Source organism: Rhea americana, unplaced genomic scaffold (genome assembly GCF_003343005.1).
Source record: "Rhea americana isolate MKP2758 unplaced genomic scaffold, rheAme1 scaffold_11, whole genome shotgun sequence".
NCBI lineage: Eukaryota > Metazoa > Chordata > Aves > Rheiformes > Rheidae > Rhea > Rhea americana.
Window position 1 is genome coordinate 2049931 of NW_028185150.1, and position 19203 is coordinate 2069133.

General features: G+C 36.7%; 1 protein-coding gene across 2 annotated transcripts in view; it reads right to left on the minus strand.

Moving 5' to 3' along the window:
• The window catches only part of LRRC2 (leucine rich repeat containing 2), a 63200-nt gene that overhangs the window by 7671 nt on the left and 36326 nt on the right, over nucleotides 1-19203 (minus strand). For both annotated transcript variants that reach the window (XM_085312752.1, XM_085312760.1), the window contains exon 5: nucleotides 15216-15352. In XM_085312752.1, coding sequence (XP_085168878.1) covers nucleotides 15216-15352 — 137 coding nt within the window. The remainder of the gene's footprint in view (nucleotides 1-15215; nucleotides 15353-19203) is intronic.

The window sequence follows — 19203 nt, forward strand, 5'->3', positions numbered from 1 at the left end:
TGCATTTATATCAAATAACTTACTTTCACAATTGCAAAAATCCCAAGTAAATCTTTCTCTGCACTCACACAATTTGCTAAACTCCCAATTGGATTTCTATCAAAACAAGACCAAACACTCCCCATAAAGGATTCAGAAGGTATAGAATTAAAACAACCTAAAAGGTTCCCAAACCATCCCCAAAGAAAAGCCACAGTCTCCAACCATCAAGAGGCAACATGGAATATTGACATCACTGTTAACCCAAGTTTCTAAAAAAATGTTTTCTCAGTCAGTCACCTGCCATGCTGGAACAATTAGGTAACATTAACACTAGGTGGTAAAATGACATTTTTTCAACAGCAGGGACTGATTTTATGTTTTCCTGAAAGTGCTTCATTGTGTTAAATATTAAAGGGAGCATCAATATAGCAATACTGTATGACATTTTTCAAATAGTCTGAAAAGAGATTGTTTTAATACTTGACTAGATGAAAACCTACAGTCTTCAGGAACTTTTACTCCCATGAAAATGTACCAAAAAACAAAGCAATGGACTGCCTTGATATAAAATCTAGTTCTCTATGCCACAGATTATATGGAATCATGATTATATTGCATAGGCTGCAAGTCCTCAGAGCTTGTTCTTTTAGGGACATATTTAATAAAATCCGTCCATTTTCTTTTCTATGCTGAAACTAAATGGAGTTTTTATTTAATCTGTCTCTGAAATGTTACCAACAAACCTCTGTGATATATGACACACTGGAAATTATGGTATCTATGTATTATATTTCCTAGAGAAAACCCACTATATTTTGTTTTTGAAGGGCTGATAGATTTTTGCACCTCTTATAACATTTCATTTTTAAAAAAGCATGACTCCATTATCTTTTTTACTTAAGCATTTATTTTTATTTGATGTTAATTTTTGCTATTTTCCTTATTATATGACTTGAATCCATCATATTATAGGCTTTATGCAAGTTTCGTTTTAACAAATAGCTACCTTTGATAATCTAGCTACCCAGTCCCACTTATTGTAGTCCTTAAATTTAATCTCACTTGTCATCTTTGTATGATAAACTACTCCCTTTTGCTTATCTTAATAATTTTACTCATAGAAATAATCCAGATAACATTGTAGAACTCCACTACTTCTCTTTCCCTCTGACAGTTAAAGTTTCATTTGAAAGAAAAGGACACCATGTCCTGGGCTGAGCTGAATGAGCTGCTTGATTAACGAGTGTGTTTTTATTTCTGCTCTGCTTTCTGCCATGAAAGGGACATACTGATAAGTTTGCATGTAAGTTTACAATGAGTTGCCCACTGCTTAGCATTAACAAATGAAAAGGCATAAAGTCACATCAAAGTTTTTACACAAAAATTCTAATTACACATAAGCATGCTGTGACAGAAACAGCATCTGACTGAAGTTAATATGTGACAAGACATACAGAGGATTAACCCAGAAATGCCTGTCAGTACATTATAAACCTGGTTTTGCCTAGAAATTTCAGTCTTATTGAAATCAAAGGAAATTTGTACCACCTCAGTACCTACTGGACATTTCATCTCCCAAAATGTGGAGACTGGTGCTCAGTATCTCAGGAGCTTGGTGAAAGCACTAYGGGGTATTTGACAGAAAAAGCAGCCTAGGAGCAAACTTAGCAGTTGTCTCATTAGGTTTCATATGTTCAAACCAAATCCCTAACTTTTCTTTCACAAACCTATAGGTGTAAGGTCTTCTCTAATTTTATTAACTTTCCTGGAGAAAAGTATGATTAAGAGAAAGGTTACAAAGGGTCTTTTAGAAGATCTTTCTTTAAAATATACATGTATATTTAGAGTTCAGTCCACTAGCAGACTACCAAACCAGACCCTGAACCCCGGAAGCGCAAAAGCATTTAAGCATTCATCCCCTTTGCCTTCTGTAACTAGACGTTATTTTACATATTTTGTGATAAAAACCTTTCAAGCATAAAAGTGTGCAACTTTACACAACACTTGTCTTGATTGTAACACAATAAGCTAAGTCCAAACAATGTACATGGAAGAAGGTTTTCACCTGAATGATATTATTCTGATTTTGCGATCACATCCTAAACCTTTGTGGAGTTAATCCAAAGTCACTGTTATTTTGACGCCAGATTGTTTACTTACTAGATTAACATTATCCCCTTTCACCTCTGGAGCACAACCATCACTTAAACACCTAGTATCTCAGATATAAAAGAGTAATTATAGTTATGATGATCTAAATATTTTCTCAAACCTTTCATCAGAACTGCCAAGAATGAGAAAGCTGGCTGCACAAACAATATTCACAACAATATTAGGTATTGATCATTCACACAATTGAAGAACCACACAGCAGTAAGAACAAGACTATTCTCCATTCAGTTAAATTCCCTGAGATATTGGGCCATGTGTTTAGATCTAAGTAAAAAAAGCTCTCCTAAGCCAACAGACAAGTCACAGGCATGAAATTAGGCACCTGATGAATGATTTCCTKGGCTGAAGCCATAAAAAGCCTACTGTCTCAAAAAATAAATTTATGTTGATTAGACTAGTATTAAATTTTCATATACTACTACTGCAGCTACACGCAGTCCGCATACATTATTGCATTTTGCCATCATAAAGTCATATCTTCTCCAAATCTCCAAACCTTGAAAATTAAGAGCATTAGGAGGGAAAACTAGGCTCTAACAAAGTCAATGATAGGAGTGTCATCAACTGCAATGGATCCAGGAACTCACTTCGGGTGTGAACTCTCCATGTTGTTAATTAGAGCTGTTAGTCAGACTGTCAATGTCAGTAGCGCATGGGCATGAAGTGACCTCTCCAGTGTTCTTACAGAAAGTGTCCTCTGGGTATCAAAAGACCTATTCTGAAATATATCTGTTCCATTGCCAAGAGATGACAAAAATAGCTAGTTTCACAAGAGTACAGAGACTGAGCTGACAATTTTTACCCTACAAATTGCAACAGTAACCAAAGGAGCAATGCTATTCAAACAGTGCAGACCCAATCATGATTTAAGCATACACAGCAATCCTGTTTTGCCATGAGAGTACACTGTAGCCTGTGAAGCTATTGTTCTATTTTTTTTAAAAAAAAAAAAGAGTATATTCTTTTGAGCTCATTCAGAACCCAGAAAAAAAATCAGCATTTGCCAGAAGGGGAATATAGGAGAGGGGAAAAGAGGAAAATACTCAAAAGAGATGGAAATTTTACTTTACAGCTTCTCTAAGAGGATATTATGAGCAAAGATGACAAAAATWAAAAATTCTAAATCATGGATTTGTTCTACACTGATAGAATAGTAGCCATTCACATTACAGGAAAAGATATCAAGGGTTATTTAAAGAGACAATATCTGTAGAAAAGAACCAGGTAATGGCATAATATTGACAGAAGCAAAACAAACATCAAGAAAAATGATGAGAAAGAAACATTAGGGGAAACTGAGAAAGGGATCCTATGACTGCAACCTATTAAAGTAGCAACATTTCGATGACTGATGTTGATGAAATAATTTCATCTTATGTATATCAATGCTGGGCAGTGGCAATAGCTTTCTACACCACACTGAACAAATACATCCTGATAAACTTCTGAAAACGAGACTTTCATGGAATGTCAGCGAGAAAGCAGCTTGTCTATAAAGTAAATCTCATTGTAAAATAAAAAATCCAACACATTATTTGTATTAACTCTGGTGAGATTTTTGTACATGTAAAATCATATAGGAAGCAGAATACTAAYGTTCCTGTCTTCAGGATCAGAGGTCAAAAGATTTCAGTAGTGATTCTGTGATCTGTCAGCTGTCTGACTGTTCATTTTTTGCTTCACAAACAGCAGAAGGTTTTGCCTTGTAACAGAGTTACTTCACTAAAATGTACATTTCCTGCCTGTTGTGGTGCTGGGCACCATTAGCAGTCTGACAAATACCACCAGCTGGTCACCAAAGCACACAGAGGTGTATTTTGCACCCTGGGATGTATCTGGTCTGGAATTAGACCTCAGCTACTAGAGCAAACTGTTGCAAATTGCCCATCACCAAAATGGAGGTGAGGTGGGGGAGGTTAATGCCACAGACTGTATGTGCATGACAGTACACAAACTTACAACTGACAATGCTGTCAACAGCCGGGCGTGACAATTCACAGCTTTGTGGCTTGCCAGGATTACAGCAAAATTTCTCTCCACCCTCTTTTCCTTTCTCRAAGTGCTCTGAGATACATGCTTATATTTCTTCTGTACATACTCTGACATGATTGCCAACCTAGCAGAAAACGTTCGAGTTCATTTATTCAAATCCAAAAGACTCTTCTTTCTACACTGTACCAATATTTGTAGGAGTGCTTATGTCCTGCTCTGCTACACAAACGTAAAAATTGGAATGAAGCTAGTATTACTAAAAGACTTGSTTATGGGAGAGAGGCTTTTTCCCTGACCTGAACAAGGAAGCTGAGGAATTGTGCATATATTGCTTCTGCGGTGGGGTGAAACTTGCACTAACTGACACATGGCTGCTTTCCAAGGACCTATTGCTGCATTAATGAACTATTTTTGCAGTTTCTACTGCTTCACTGCTATTTTGCACTGCTTCAGCCAGGCTCCATCCAAGTAGCCCTCAGGAATGGCTAAAAGTATTATTGTTATTAGTAAGCGCTAATAAAAATATGAGTTAGTACTTATTCATACACTTACTTATAAAAACTTGTAATGAAGCTAGGCTTTCCTGACACCTCTTACAGGAAGGATTCTCCTGACCTAGAATTTGCCAAGACCTAGCACAGGCACTGGACAGTCTCCAGCTCTCCACTAACACCACCCAGCCAAGTACATTTCAACATTGCCCCACAGGAGGGGATATGGCAAGCCTTCAAGCTGCTGAGGAGACCTTGTCTGTGTTTTACTGAAAAGTATTTCAGGATTYTTTTTAATTTTTTTTCTGATATACACTAATGAAATATTTGCTGAAATTGGTATTTTCTAATAAAACGGTCTGAACAGAAAATATCTGGTTCAATCCCCAGTGTAGCCAAGAAGATTCTGTAATTCAGGCAAGCTTCTAGATCTAAATTATGTCAGGAGCACTTCCATCAGTTCAGAGCACCTCAGGTAAGGCAGGCATAAACACAGCTGAATGCTCAGTATGTAATGCTCCCTGGAATGTTGAACATTTTCCTCTATCAATTAAATGCATCGGGAAACTTTGTTTAAGAAAATCAGTCATGGGGTGCAGTTCAGCATACTTATTCAGAGAATAAATTGTGTATAATTAGGCCTCATGGTACTAGAACAATATAAACTCAAACACATTGTGCTCTTGTTCTTTTATGTCCTGTTATCAAAAGAAGCAGCTTCCAAGCAAGTGTTTTACTATCCAGTCCCTTTCAGACCATACCCCAGGCCCTGTCATTTTATTTGCTTAGGTACCGTTGCTACTGGAGACATAGTCCCATAATCATTTCCTTAATATTAACTAGCAGAAAACTTCAGCAAATTTGTTTGGACCTTTTACAGTGCCAGATAATAATTTCTGTGAATATGATATTTTAGGAATATCTACATAATACTATAAATATATAAAAACATAGACAGGAAACTGACTACTGATCACACACCTAGACTGAGCAACGTTTATTATTAAAAGCATATATCTAAAATATCAACATTTTCACAACTGCAAATAAAATTTAGTGTGTAAAAGTACAAGCTAATAAAGAAAATTGAACTATGCACATTTCTTAAATCAACTGGGACCTGGGAAGAGATGGAAAGGTGAAAAAGGTAATTGTATCTATCTCAACGAAAATCTTCTGCTCAATATACACTAGTGGTCCAGAAAGTAAGTAATGGTATATATATATGTGTGTATATATATATATATATGTATAATATAATATACAATAATAATCCTGTAAATTACTTGCCACTACTTAAATCAATTGTACATCTGCATCCAGCACCATATGCACTTTCAGTCAGTCTTTCTCAAAGAAAAATGCAACCATAATAAATGGCATTCACAAACCAGCCGTGATCATTTATAAAATTGAAAGACTTATATTATTTTTATTGATTAGTTTGTCCTGCAATAGTTCTGAAAGACCTAAATCAAGATTATGAAAGACTGCAAACAGTTTAGCCAGAAATAGTAAATACGTGGTACTTTCTACTTTTGTGATACAAGAGCAAGACAGCTGAAAGCAAGGCTCTTCCTTATAAAATGAAGAAGTTCTCTTATACAAGCTATAAAATTTGCAATGATGGCATATTTCTGAGTCTACGGATTTTGTAGAATTCAGAAAGGAATCTGACATATTCAGACATAACAAAAACATCTGTTTATCTAGAGTCACAATTCAAACAAGCCTGGTTCAAAATTTTTCAATCTCAGAGATGGCACAAGCACCTCAGATTTTCGTGGTGGAAGAACATTGAATGCTCTCAGCTTGTTTGTTTGAACATTTCAGGTAGAAACTGCTAAAAGTTGAACTCTTTTGGAAAGTTGATCTGCAGTGTACCAGCGTATCCTAATATTAGCATCATCATTCCAGGACCTATAATTGCAAATAAAGCTCTATGGTGCTATGTTGTAAAAACACCTGCTGTTTTTTCAACACACCTGTTGTTTTTCTTGCTTAATAGAATTAACACCTTCACTAGCCCTGACAGGAAAACAGGAATGAAACAAACATGGTGACATGAAATCACTTACGAGGGTCAAACAATAAGGCAGAGAAAATATGACASAGATTTCCTAATTTATGGTCTTGAGGTACTCAGATCACTCCTCCAGAGAGGTATTGTGAAAACTCTCAGGCACCTATCAAGACTTTCTTTGATTACAATAACAAGATTAGTAGTGATTAAGATGACCTATACTTCCACAGCCTTCTCATTTCTTCCTTTTTTAAAAAAAATTGTAATCCAACATGCTACAGTTCCTAAGTGTCATATCAAGTCCTTGAATCAAGTTGACCTTTTCATTGCCTCTAGCCTGCATTTCAAAGAACATTTTGTATTACCTAGTAATCTGAAGAACTGAAACCAGCTTCTGAGAATGAAAAATCTTTCATCTACATTAAAAGCCATTTTGAGTAAGCTGACCTCCTCTTAACTATCTCCTTGCCCTGCAAAGAGTATATTTGAAAAGAAATAAAAAACTTGACAAAATCAGAAATGGAGAAAAGATTATGTCATAGTGATGCCCACACCTGACCCTGAAATGTGCATMTTCTAATTCATCACAGTCTATTGCTGTGATGCCACATGTCAGATGTGGCTTTTCACTGACCAAACCTGTATTTTGTGACAGAACAAAATAGAGGCCTCAAGACAGCTTGATAGCATATGTATACCTCCTAAAATGATCAGCACTGAGAGGCATAGTCACACATACAGTCATGCCTGCTCATCACATAGCACCACATGCCAGTGAGTGCATGCAGGACCTATCCAGCATTCACAGCACACAGGCAGTCTGCTGCATTCRGTCTGAAGTTTCAGGTTTAAGAAATCTAGATTAGCAGTATCAGCTCAGATCAATTCAAAGGGCTGTTAACAGAAAAGGCTTAAAACAAGGTAGGTAAAGAGAAAACAACCAAAAACTGTGCCAATTAAAAATAGATAGACCTGAAGAACAGAATTTCCCCAGATCAATTTTGGAAAGTAAAAGATGAAGAGGAAAAAAAAGTCTTATCTTGGTAAAGCTATGTTTACAGCATGAAGCTGCTTTAATTTTACTATCATCTTTGTTACTTAAGTTTTTATCATTCATAAAATTATTTCTCTCTCCAGCAGCAATAACTGCCTATGCCAAGCCACAGTAGTGAATTACCTGAATCATGTGCATAGTCTAAACAGCAAGTGAGAAGAAGGATTTTTTAGTATTTGTTCCAAATTTTCCAGATATTAATTTCTTAACCTGAAATACATTATGCTTTGCATTGCCACTCAGAAACATGATGAGGCCCAGGTGTATGAGCTGAAGAGCATCTCTTTGACTGAAAAAGCAGAAACCAGCATGCCACACTCTGAATACCCACAAATCACCAGCATCACTTCCACTTCATGCAGGATGTATTTCTGCACTCTTTGGCCCCACACTAGTAAAATAGAGACCTTACCTGTTTCAGGTGTATGGAGACAAAAAATAGAGTGGCATCTTCTTTGTACTGATAACGCTGACAAAAGTCTTTAAGTCTTTCCCATTGATCAGTTGCAATGAATAAAAAGTCACAGTCAACCCTATCAAATGTTGTTTACAGCTGTGAAAAGTTGATCAATCATATAACTACCTATATTTAGTTAACAACTGTTAGAGATGCATTCAGTAATAAATTAAAGATATTAACTTTAATTAGGCTCAATTATGCTAACTTTATTCTTAGAGAATAAAGAATAATTCTTCTCACTAGCTGCTCTTTTTGCAATAATTTGCTTCTCTCCCTCCTCTTTCATCCTCCCCTTTGGGGTTTCCATGAATCTATGCATGTGGACATCAGAGATATCGTGATATTTCCTTTAAGTTAAGATATGCAAATAGAGGAGTACTATGTAGTACCTCTTCCATTATATCTATTTATTGGTTATGTAAAATCAACCTCATATTATATGTGCTGATGGACAGAGAACATATATACTGGGATTTGGAAAGGCTCTGTTGCTTTTGAACTCAGGGAGATTTTGAAATATTTTCAGAGAAAGCAGAGCTGGAACAATGCTGAATAGATTTGCCTACTGTGAAACCTTTTTACAATTAGGTTCACTTTTTGGAACAAGATAGTCATGTTGCAATGTTTGCATTATGTTGCCCATTGGTAAGGCTAAAATCCGCTTCTATGTCATTCCCTGCTATATAAAATTTCACCCGGTAAAAGGTGGTATTACTTTCATTGAACTCAAGTGGAAGCTAAAGTAAAGGTCAGTGACATCAGGGTATGCAGGTAGACACAGATTGTTTCTTTAATAAAGTGGGCAGTTATTATTAGCTGCTGACCTGCACCAACAGCAGAGTGTTTTTGAAGTGCTGTTGTATTAATTAGGAGACTTTCGAGGCACAGTGTCAAAACAGTATCAACTGACACACTTTCCTATGTCTAACCACATAATCCTGTTTCCCAACATAGAGCTGTGCCATTCTTTACCCCCTTGTCTATTAAAACATTCATGAGAGCTCCCACAGCACTAAGTCCTCTCTGAATCTCCTCCGACATCTGACACTTTTGCACCTGCTCTTTCATTTCTCACACCCCTCCTGCTAATGTCTGATGTTACATTGCATATCAGTTCCATAAAGCAGCTGTTCCTTAGCATGGATTGACAGCACTTTAGACCCTGACAGAAAGCAACTTGTCTGGAGCATTAAGCAAATTCGAAGAGAAAACRAGCACAAAGCAAAGAAAGGCAAGATGAAATTCCCTCCAACAGAAATGCATCCAAGCTAAGCAGCTGCTAAAACAGGACTTTTGTCAGCAATTTCAAAAGAATAAGAATTTTGTCAGAGGTTGGCTTGGTGCTGTTGGCTTCACAGTAGCAAGTCAAGCTCTATTACACCATTCCTCACAGCTTTGATCATGAATTTATTCAAAAAAGTCAAATTGCAGAACTAAAATTCAGTTTTAACATATCTAGCATATCATTCCTTTGAAATTTTTAAAAGATTTGTGAATGTGGGGACTTTAAAAGTCCGATATAATCACACAGAATAAGGGAGGGAGGAGCGAAGAGTGATGGTGAGCTCTCTCCATGACTGGCTGGATGGTCAAACTTCTGGGAAACTACTGTCCTGTTCTTCTAACAGATTCAGCTGTTTTTATAACTGTTACACACACAACATAAATAGTAAGGGCAAAAAAAAAAAGGCTTAAAGGTTGAGGGGTTACATGCTGGTAAGACACCCTGTCTCCACTGTTCCTGCTAAGTAGCATAAACATTTCCTTTTGCTGAATAGGACTGGTCACAGCAAGAGAACCAGACCAAAGAAGACCCAAAAGATCTGATTTAAAATATCGTTTGAAATTGTATGCATGTCTAAAAGCCCTTTATGTACATTTTGGATACTGCTATGTTTGAAAACACTGGGAGATTAACATTAGTCCTTAATGAAGCACAAATCRTAACAGTGACTTTCAGGTCAGATACACTAACATTCTTAAAAGATGCAAAACATAACTAACATTGTTTTTCAGGTAGTCAAAATCAAAACAGAGAAACTGCACCAGCTATGTCTCAGGTAACTTTCTGAATGCTTTGAAAGCTTCCCAGTTCTCCACTTGCTGATATCAAGATTTAGCTGAAACCTTCTAAGCATCAGAGCTACAAAACAGGATTTTATTTGATCTGTTGAAAACAGGGTTTGCGAAACAGCCAGAAAGCATAACCTTGCCATTTATCTGAATTTCAAAGGTCAGTTTATTTATGACTGACATGGAAACACAAGCATACATACACACATGTTCTTTCTTTGACAAAGTATTCATGTGCTATGGCAGTCTCTGTCTCCTATCTTCACTTTGCACTGCCCAGACCTTGAAAAGGAGATAGAAAACACACACTGGTACTGAACATTGTTCACCACAAAATATTTTTGCAATATTCCTTTCTTTTAATTTGATTTTGAACATCAGAACTTCCATCCTTAAACATTTCTGGCTTGATGCTGGTGGTGTAAAGTGGCTTCTCACCTCTGTGACTGTGGGCATGTGGCACACCAGATTGGACAGATGGAGGAAACGAGAATTTCCTCATCTTCCCTCTCTTCTCATTAAATGTATTTCAGGTCACATCTATCAATACTCTTGGCTGATGTAGCATTACTAACAGAAGTTTACAGTATGGAAAAAGAACTGGCCCTTCAACACAGCAAAGCTGTCTCTTTGAAATATCAACCCAAAAGAGGTATTCTGCCATGCACTGGAAACATTAATCAGATGGTACAGTAAGTAATTGTAGAAAGCAATAAATTCTTAAGGAAGCATATCTCAGAATAAGGTCAAAGCAGTTTTTCTACACATCTATAGCTGAAGGCATACCTACTCTATAATACCATGTTTATTTCTAGAAAAAGTAATTAGTTGCATATACCAAAACAGCAATAGGAGCTGTATATAATAGTGAAAATACCAGCATCTTACCGAATCTTAAACTCATCTAAAAACATATGGGAAATACAACAAATGCATCCATCCCTCCCCCATCTCTGCAGCCACAGAGTGTTACAGCCAGTAAAATATTGTTGTGCTATGAGAGGGACTACGTAGTGTACAGGGTGTGCCTTCCTGATCTGCTAAGCTACAGGGCAAATTCAGCTCTACCGAGGAGCCTTATATGTTATGCGTGCCATCACAGGGAAGACTATGCCCTAAACCCCACAGTTCAGCTTCCTCTACTGAGCTTAGTTACTGTGGTCTGAATGCATATGTTACATTACGCAGACTGGAATTCAACTGTAGGTCCACAAACCTTTGCTGCCAGAAGACAGACTTAGCAAGCAATCTAACCTTGAAGATCAGCAAAACTTTAAAATCTAAAAATGATGGAGATTGTGATAGTGGAAGAGAGTTAAAAACAGACATTGAATCAACCTGCTCTTCCTTAGGCATGGTATAGTACACTATGAAATCCTAACCCTTCCAAAAATGAAAAAGGAGAGCATACAAACCCAAACTTTTGTAAAAGAGTATCACATCATTTAAAGATTAAGTGAGAAGAGGTACAGAGTGCAGGAGTGGCCTTTGGACACAGAGAAAGAGCATTTTGCAAGGAATGAAAAGGCAAACAAACAGTGCAGCATGAGACAGTGCTCAAGACAGGGCTAAAGAGCGAAGCCAGGCAGAAATACCCACAAAAGGCCAGCTACTGGACATGCTCATTATAGGCTAGTTAGACAGTGTGAAACAGGAAGTACAAGCCAAAGTCTAATGCCATGTTTGAAGTAAACCAGCTTTTGCACACTGAGAAAAGTGGACTTACTGCTACCAGTTATTGAAGCTATCAACACAGAGTGAAGAACCAGAGCTAATGCTAGCATAGCTAGACCATAGCATACTTCAACTTAAAACAAAGCTGCTCTATGCTGAAAAATGAAATCAGCAAATTTAAAAGGTAAAAAGTATAATCATTATATGTTTAAGTTATCTGGAAAGTCGTACAAGCTGAAGACACAGATTCCTTTCGTGAGCTGCTCCAAATTACAAAACTTACTAACAAGTTAACAGATTTTACAGAATTCCTAACAATCTGTGAATTTCTTAGGTAGCTAACTGACAAATTCAGACATGGAAACAACTGATACACCAGCAGAAATCTGTGTACAGATATGACAGCTGTACCCAAATTAGGAAATTTAATTCAAAATGGGTATTTGATGCCATGTTTATATAAGGGTTTGCGATAATGCATCTACATTCTCCCTCTGTCCCTCTTGGGCAGTAATTACATTAATGCGTTCTGTGATCCATCCCCCCTGAGATTTCACCCCTAAATTAAGTCACCGTATTGTATTTCGTGTCTATTTAAAAATCTGGAATTCTTTCCCCAAGAAAGCAAAAAAATAAATCAATTAAACTAAAAACTTCCAGTCTTCTCTATTTTCTGCATCTGTCAACAAGGAAACAGAAATGGAGCAGGGAGACTGATTACTGATGATGTAATTCAAGCTCTGCTCTGATCATCTCATAAACCTTTATGGTGCTGTCAAAAACTCTTGACTGAGTTACAGGCCTGTTATCTATCTGCTTGAATCCATTATCGTGTATGTTATCAGTGTCTCTGTAGCCATTATTCTATGTACAAAACCAAAGTAAAATTAGACTCTGATCATTTTTGCTGGGTTGGAGCTTTATTTCTTAAAAGTAAGTTTTACACAGGAGAATACTGTTGTTTCTCTCAAGCATTTCTTTACCCTTTCCAGAAGGGACTTCTAAGGATTTGAAAGTCAAACAAAAATTGAACTTCCTAAAAGATGATAAGCAGGAAACAGTTTTRGAAGTTCTCCAATTTATTTCATGCATCAGTTAACACATTTTCTTTTTTCCTGCTATTGTAAAGGGATCCCATTCACCTACCGGAACAAAACTTCCACATACTTGCACATTCACACTCTCCAGTTCCCAGTACTCATACTGCAGAGGAGAATGACAAGCTATGAATATTTCATTGAACTAATAGATTTTAGAAATAGATGTATTAGATAATTGCATCTAATCTGTCAAATGTGGAGTCACAAACACTTCACAATGTCTCTCCCTTTTTCATAGCCTCAGACAATTTAGATTAATTCTACACTTTTAATTCATGAAATAGTTACCAGCCAATGACTACCACCTTTTGCTCATCTGAGGATTGAACATCAGWTACCTATTATATTAGCAAGGATACTGACGCAATTGCTCTGAATAACATCAGCCATATTGACTATACTGAAGGCCAAACACCTTGTAGCCTTTTAAATCATTTGACAAGAAGGTATTTGCTTAATTGTATGTGCAGCTTACAAAGCTGGCCTTGAAACATTGATTCTAGGAAACTAATTTTATGAACCAAATCAGAAGAGTTTGTGTAGCCTGCCTCCTGGGTTACAGCAAATATAAATTAAGTGCTACCCTCCAAAGAAGCAAGGAAATACAACAGGTAATTCCAATATATGTCTTTTGGACTTTGTAGACCACTCTGACATGATGTTGTTTCCATTTTTTCTACAACATACACAGCCATATGCCCAGCTCAAAGTTTTTCCTATAGTAAGTAACTGAGCCATTACCCAGTAGCCTACATGCAGTTTTATTGCCTTTAAAACCAATTTGAATATGAGACTACTAGAGGAGAACAAACTCTCTGAGCTTTCTGAGAGAAATACTGACCTCTTGGGACTCAGCGCTGTAAAGATTTACATGTGCAGTTAGCTTTACATCGAAATGCTACCCACAACACATAGCACAGGGTAACCCTATGCACTATAGGGCATTTAGAAGCCACTGGAAAAATTCCCGTCAATTTTAACAGATTGGGACTAAATACATTGATTTGGTCTTTGCATTTGAATTCATTCACCTTTCCTGGCTCCTTAAATTTGACTCCTTTTCTTGGTTAGGACATGATCCCAAAACAGATTTTGCCAATTCCATTCTGATTTCTTTTTGCCTTTTAAGTAGAATCTTCTTTTCAGATCCCTACCTTTGCTAATCTGAAAGAGGAGGAGTGGAAAGAGGAGACCTGCCCCTGCATCGTTCCTGCTGCAGCCAACGTTTCTACACAACATCCCCTCCTGGTGTGAAGCTAATGTTGCTCCCTGTTCTGGTTTCCTTTGCATCATTTCTGAACTGTTCTTCATCAGATAAACTGTCTTATAGTGAAAAGCTGGAGGATTTAATTACTGTTTATATTTCCTCAGAGCAGAACATAAGSATAGCCAACCCAGATCTCACACGAGCATACCCTCCAGCATTGCCTGGAAATCACCAGTAGCAGATATTTAGAGGCAGAGAAGAAAAAGTTGAAATCAGCCAAGAAGAGCCTGACACTTCTCCTTAAATCTCTCCATCCATCTCCAATAATCAGCTGTTTAAGGACCTGGGAAATATTGATGGCATCTGAAACTATGGTTAGATTCTAGAAGACTATATTTGTTTCTCTGACTTGGAGCAAGTCTTGGAGCTGCCACCACACAGAGCAGCCAGTTATGCATCCACCACAAGAAACAATGTCATGCCTGGGAGTCCTTTCACAGGTGTTTAAGATATGTTCACACCATGCTTCAAAGGTAATATAGACTTACAGTCCCATCAGATATTTATGCTCATAGCAATATGTCGTGCTGTTCACAGACTTCCCTATACTTTTTTTAAAGAATAACAGATATTGAGAACAAATTAAAGCTAGTATGTAAATTTGACTGTCAAGATGCACTTTGCTTCCACTGGAAAAAGTTTATATGTAGCTTTCCCCATATCACCACTGGGCAAAATCCCTCTTGGGATCATATCCTCCTTCATCTATCAGAATAAATGTGAGTAGAATTTAGTCACTTCAAAACTAAAACAGAGAAGCTTGGTCCTGTTTAACTGCTGGTAAGGTGTTTACAGTGATAGCACCACTAAAACATTATTGCTAAAAACTGCCAGGGGTGTAATCTAATCTGTTATGAGAATATTTTAAACCTGTGATAAAATAGCTTATTATACAGATAAAAAAGGTACAAGAAATAGTTATCTTACTTCAAATGGGAGCTCTGTTATTTCCAGATTTCCAGACAAATCCAGTTTTTCCAGATTCTCACATTCACCCAGTTCTGGAGGGACTGACTTCAAATTATTAAAACTCACATTGAGCACTTTGAGGTTTTTTAAGCAGCCTGTTAAGGAAAGATAATTAAAATCAGTGCAATAAAATCACAAATGGTGAAAGTGAACCAAAAGTTTACTCAATTTAACAGTGAAAAGTCTCCTCAATAGGATGATGAATAAATGATGAATAAACACTTTCTGCAACAGGCACTCATTACTGACACTCACTGTTGTGCTGCCCTCCACAGTCAGCCTTCCTTTAATCAGCAGAGGGTCCAGCAAAACTGTGAGAGGAGGCAGCAAAGACTTGCAAAGACCTTGACTTTAGTGGTGATGAGATTCCTATTTACCTTAGGAGAAACAGAAGTTGGGTTTTGGTGCAGCAACTTCAGGCAGGACTTGCTCATTCCCTGACTGAGAAGCATCTTGGGGATCGCTGCAGAACATGCTCATGGCACATGATTGTGCCTACCAAACTTACTGGCAGAGATCACAAACTGTATCTGCTGCATCCAGTATCGCATACGATTTGATTTAAATTCCAGTGATTTTAATAGTCATATCTAATTATAAAAGATAACAGGTCTGGCATTTTTTTCATTATTTACTTTACTGCAATCCGTCATCTTTGTCAGCTTAATTTTAGAGCTCCAATGATATTTTAGGATATGTTTAGTCACATTGCACTTCCAGCTTCTTCTGTTTATAGCATTACATAATCTTCAGTAAAAGCAGGTTTATAAACATCATTAAAATGCAAAATACATTATACTGCAAAAATGCAAATTATACTGTGACATACTCAAAGGAGGACGTATGGCATTTAAAAGTACTGAATAGCTGAAATGTTGGCAAATGGATCCTTAAACACAGTCATAACAAAGGGAAGAGATTGTTCTATGGACAGCTGTCCTGCTGTATTATATAGATGATCTTCCCCTCTCATCAGTGACCAAATACAGCATCACAGGCAAAGCAGCAATAAGAAATTTAAATCCAATTCAGCAGTTAGAAACAAGGAATGGAACAGCATCTTGTGTTAACAGGTTCTCAAAGCATGCTACATATTGGCAAACTGAGCCAAGATATATAAAGTTAATTTTTGTCTATAAAAGCACTCTATCATGTAAAGTATCACTTAACTCATACTACAGATACACAATTCTATATTATATCATGTCTTCTATTTATAATCCAATTTTAAGAGAAAAATCTGTTGTTTCACAGGATTTGAACAGTACTGTAGAGAACCCCTCTACAGTAGATTGCAAGTACTCAAATCAATGTCATAACAGTAACTTATCCTTAAGATACCACTAGAAATTTTGTTAAACTCTCTCCAAAGCAGCTGTTTAGAGCTGCTCACTTTTTGCAATATGTTGAAATCATTAGAGAAGGCCAGAGAGCACTTCCACAGGAAAGAGCAGAGAAGAAACAGAGAGAAATGAAAACCCTGCAATTTTCCTCTGAGGAACTGCTGTTCACAGAAGCAATGCAAACAGCATTTGCTGGACAATACTAGCAGCCCCCAAATCTCATAGGCCTGCATTTTGCACAGACTTCTGATATCCCCTTAGACACAGCATTTCTCTGAACAGCAGCTGGACCAGCCAAATCTTTTCCCCAGGTAGGCAGATGAGACAAGTGTGGGGAAAATTCTACTGGTTTAATCTCTGCAGGTTGCATTAAACAAACAAAATATACAGAAGCTTCCATTCAGCTAAGCAAGACTCCATTTTCCGCATTTATATAGCTCTGCCTAGAAGTTACAAAATGAGATGTATTTTAAAATTTGTCTCTCTTTTTAAGAAACTAACCATTTTCATCTTTTTGATATAAACTGCTGTTTCAGTTAAACTAGAAGAAGCAAAATTATCCACAAGAATACAAAAGACATTTGCTTTGGTGGTAGAATGCTGTCCCACAAGGGTCATTTGGGCTGATATAAGATAGTAATAGAAGCAGCTTAAGGGTGTAAATATGAGAACTTTCTTATCTTATTTCCAGATTTTCAAGCACATAAAAGTAATCCAATCCAATCCAATCCAATGTGCTATGATGTAGATATACAAAGGTATTACACGATGCTAAAGAGAATAAATATCAGCTTTTCAACTCATCATCGAACTGGCTCAAACCTATACACTACCACTTAATACAATCCCATTCATTAATTTACCACATTCCATCTCAAAAATAGTTTGCTTTTTGACATGCATTATTCTTACTGAAAAATATGTTAAGAATCCATGATTAAAAACCCTTCCATGATTAAAAATGACATTCTAATTGCCAGTTTAAATTTACTCATAGAAATTTTATAACCATCCATTCTTTTGCTAATTTTATCTGTATACAGCTCTTCTCCTTCCCTGATGTTTACTTCCCTGACATTTTCATAGGCAGCAGACATACTAGCCTTTGTTTCACCAGCCTAAACAAGCCAAGTTCTTCTACTCTTCTCTCATAAAATAAAAATTCCCTTTCCCGAACTTACCTAATAGACTTCTTTTGCATCAATATCCTTCTGAATAACCTTTCTTGAATCTGAATAACCACAACTGTATGCAATACTCCAGACATGTTCTTATTGTTGCTCTAGACAATAGCATTAGTACTTTTTTTCAGCTGAAAGTATCTTGCATTTAGATTACCTTGCAGTTGTCTTTTGTGGGTGGGTATCATACTAGTGGATCGGTCTGTGATTGTTAGCTTGGAAATTTCCATTCTTTACTTGTTTCTATTTAATGAACCCAAAACTTGTGGCAGGAATTTTAGCCCCTGAGCACATGACCTTGAACTCTGTAATCATGAATTTAATCTCTCTACTTTTATTGCTGGCTTTGCACCCATTTAACTCCTCACATTTCAGCCTGCTTATGCAGTGGCAATACTTTGCAAACTACGTTAACAGAAAATTTCACTAGCATAGTTCAGAATTAAGAAATAAAATCAAGACTGATCCTTGAGAAACTCCACAAATAACCTTTCTCCTTACTGAGGGGCCAGTCTCTTGGTTATTTTTAGTTGTTGTATCAAATACCATTTTCTTAGGTTCAAACATTAATTTTCCATAATCCACTGTTATCAAATGTTTCACTGGATGCCAGATAGACAAGATCCATGGCTTGGAACTCAATAAAGAATAATAAAATTGCTGCTGCTACCACATCATGGTTAACTATGCCTTTATGACACTGAATGTTCAGTTCTATAAAAAGTGTAAATTAGGGCATTGATAGCTAACATCTCCCTGTATTTTCCAGGTAAAGGCAGTTAAAGTAGTAATGAAATCCATAGCTTCTCTGGCAGTTTCACATTTAAGAATATTTTATTTTTAAGTGGGAGCTGCAATGACAGAGTTGTTGTCTATGATACCATTTATTCCCAGTTTGATCAATTAATTCATTATTTTAAAAAATTAAACTGGTAATTAAACCCTATAATTGTTGATGGGCAATGCAACTTCCTCATTTAGATAAGCCTGCATTAGCACTCCCAACAAAGTATCTGAGAGACAAAATATAGGTGAGGTTACAGAAAGCCTTTATCAACCAGGCATCCCATTCAGTGCAAATGTAGGTCAGCTTGCATAAACTGAACTAGAACATAAAGCAAATTTTTGATCTGATCCAGTCAAGACAAATTAGCTAGCACAGCAGCTTCCTACAGACCAAAACAAATAGCCTCCTTTTTTCCAATCTTCCCTGCTACATCAGTGACACTGCCTTTGATTTATTTGAAGGTGGATATTGATGTTCAAGCTTACAGTTGACAGGTTGATATTTAAACATCATTTTTTTTTAACTTCTGATCAGGCACTCAACAAAAAGGGGGGATTTTTACTCCCTGAACTCCTTTCACATCAAACTTTTTTCATAATAAATATAAGAAATCTCTTTTTCCACTAGAGCTTATA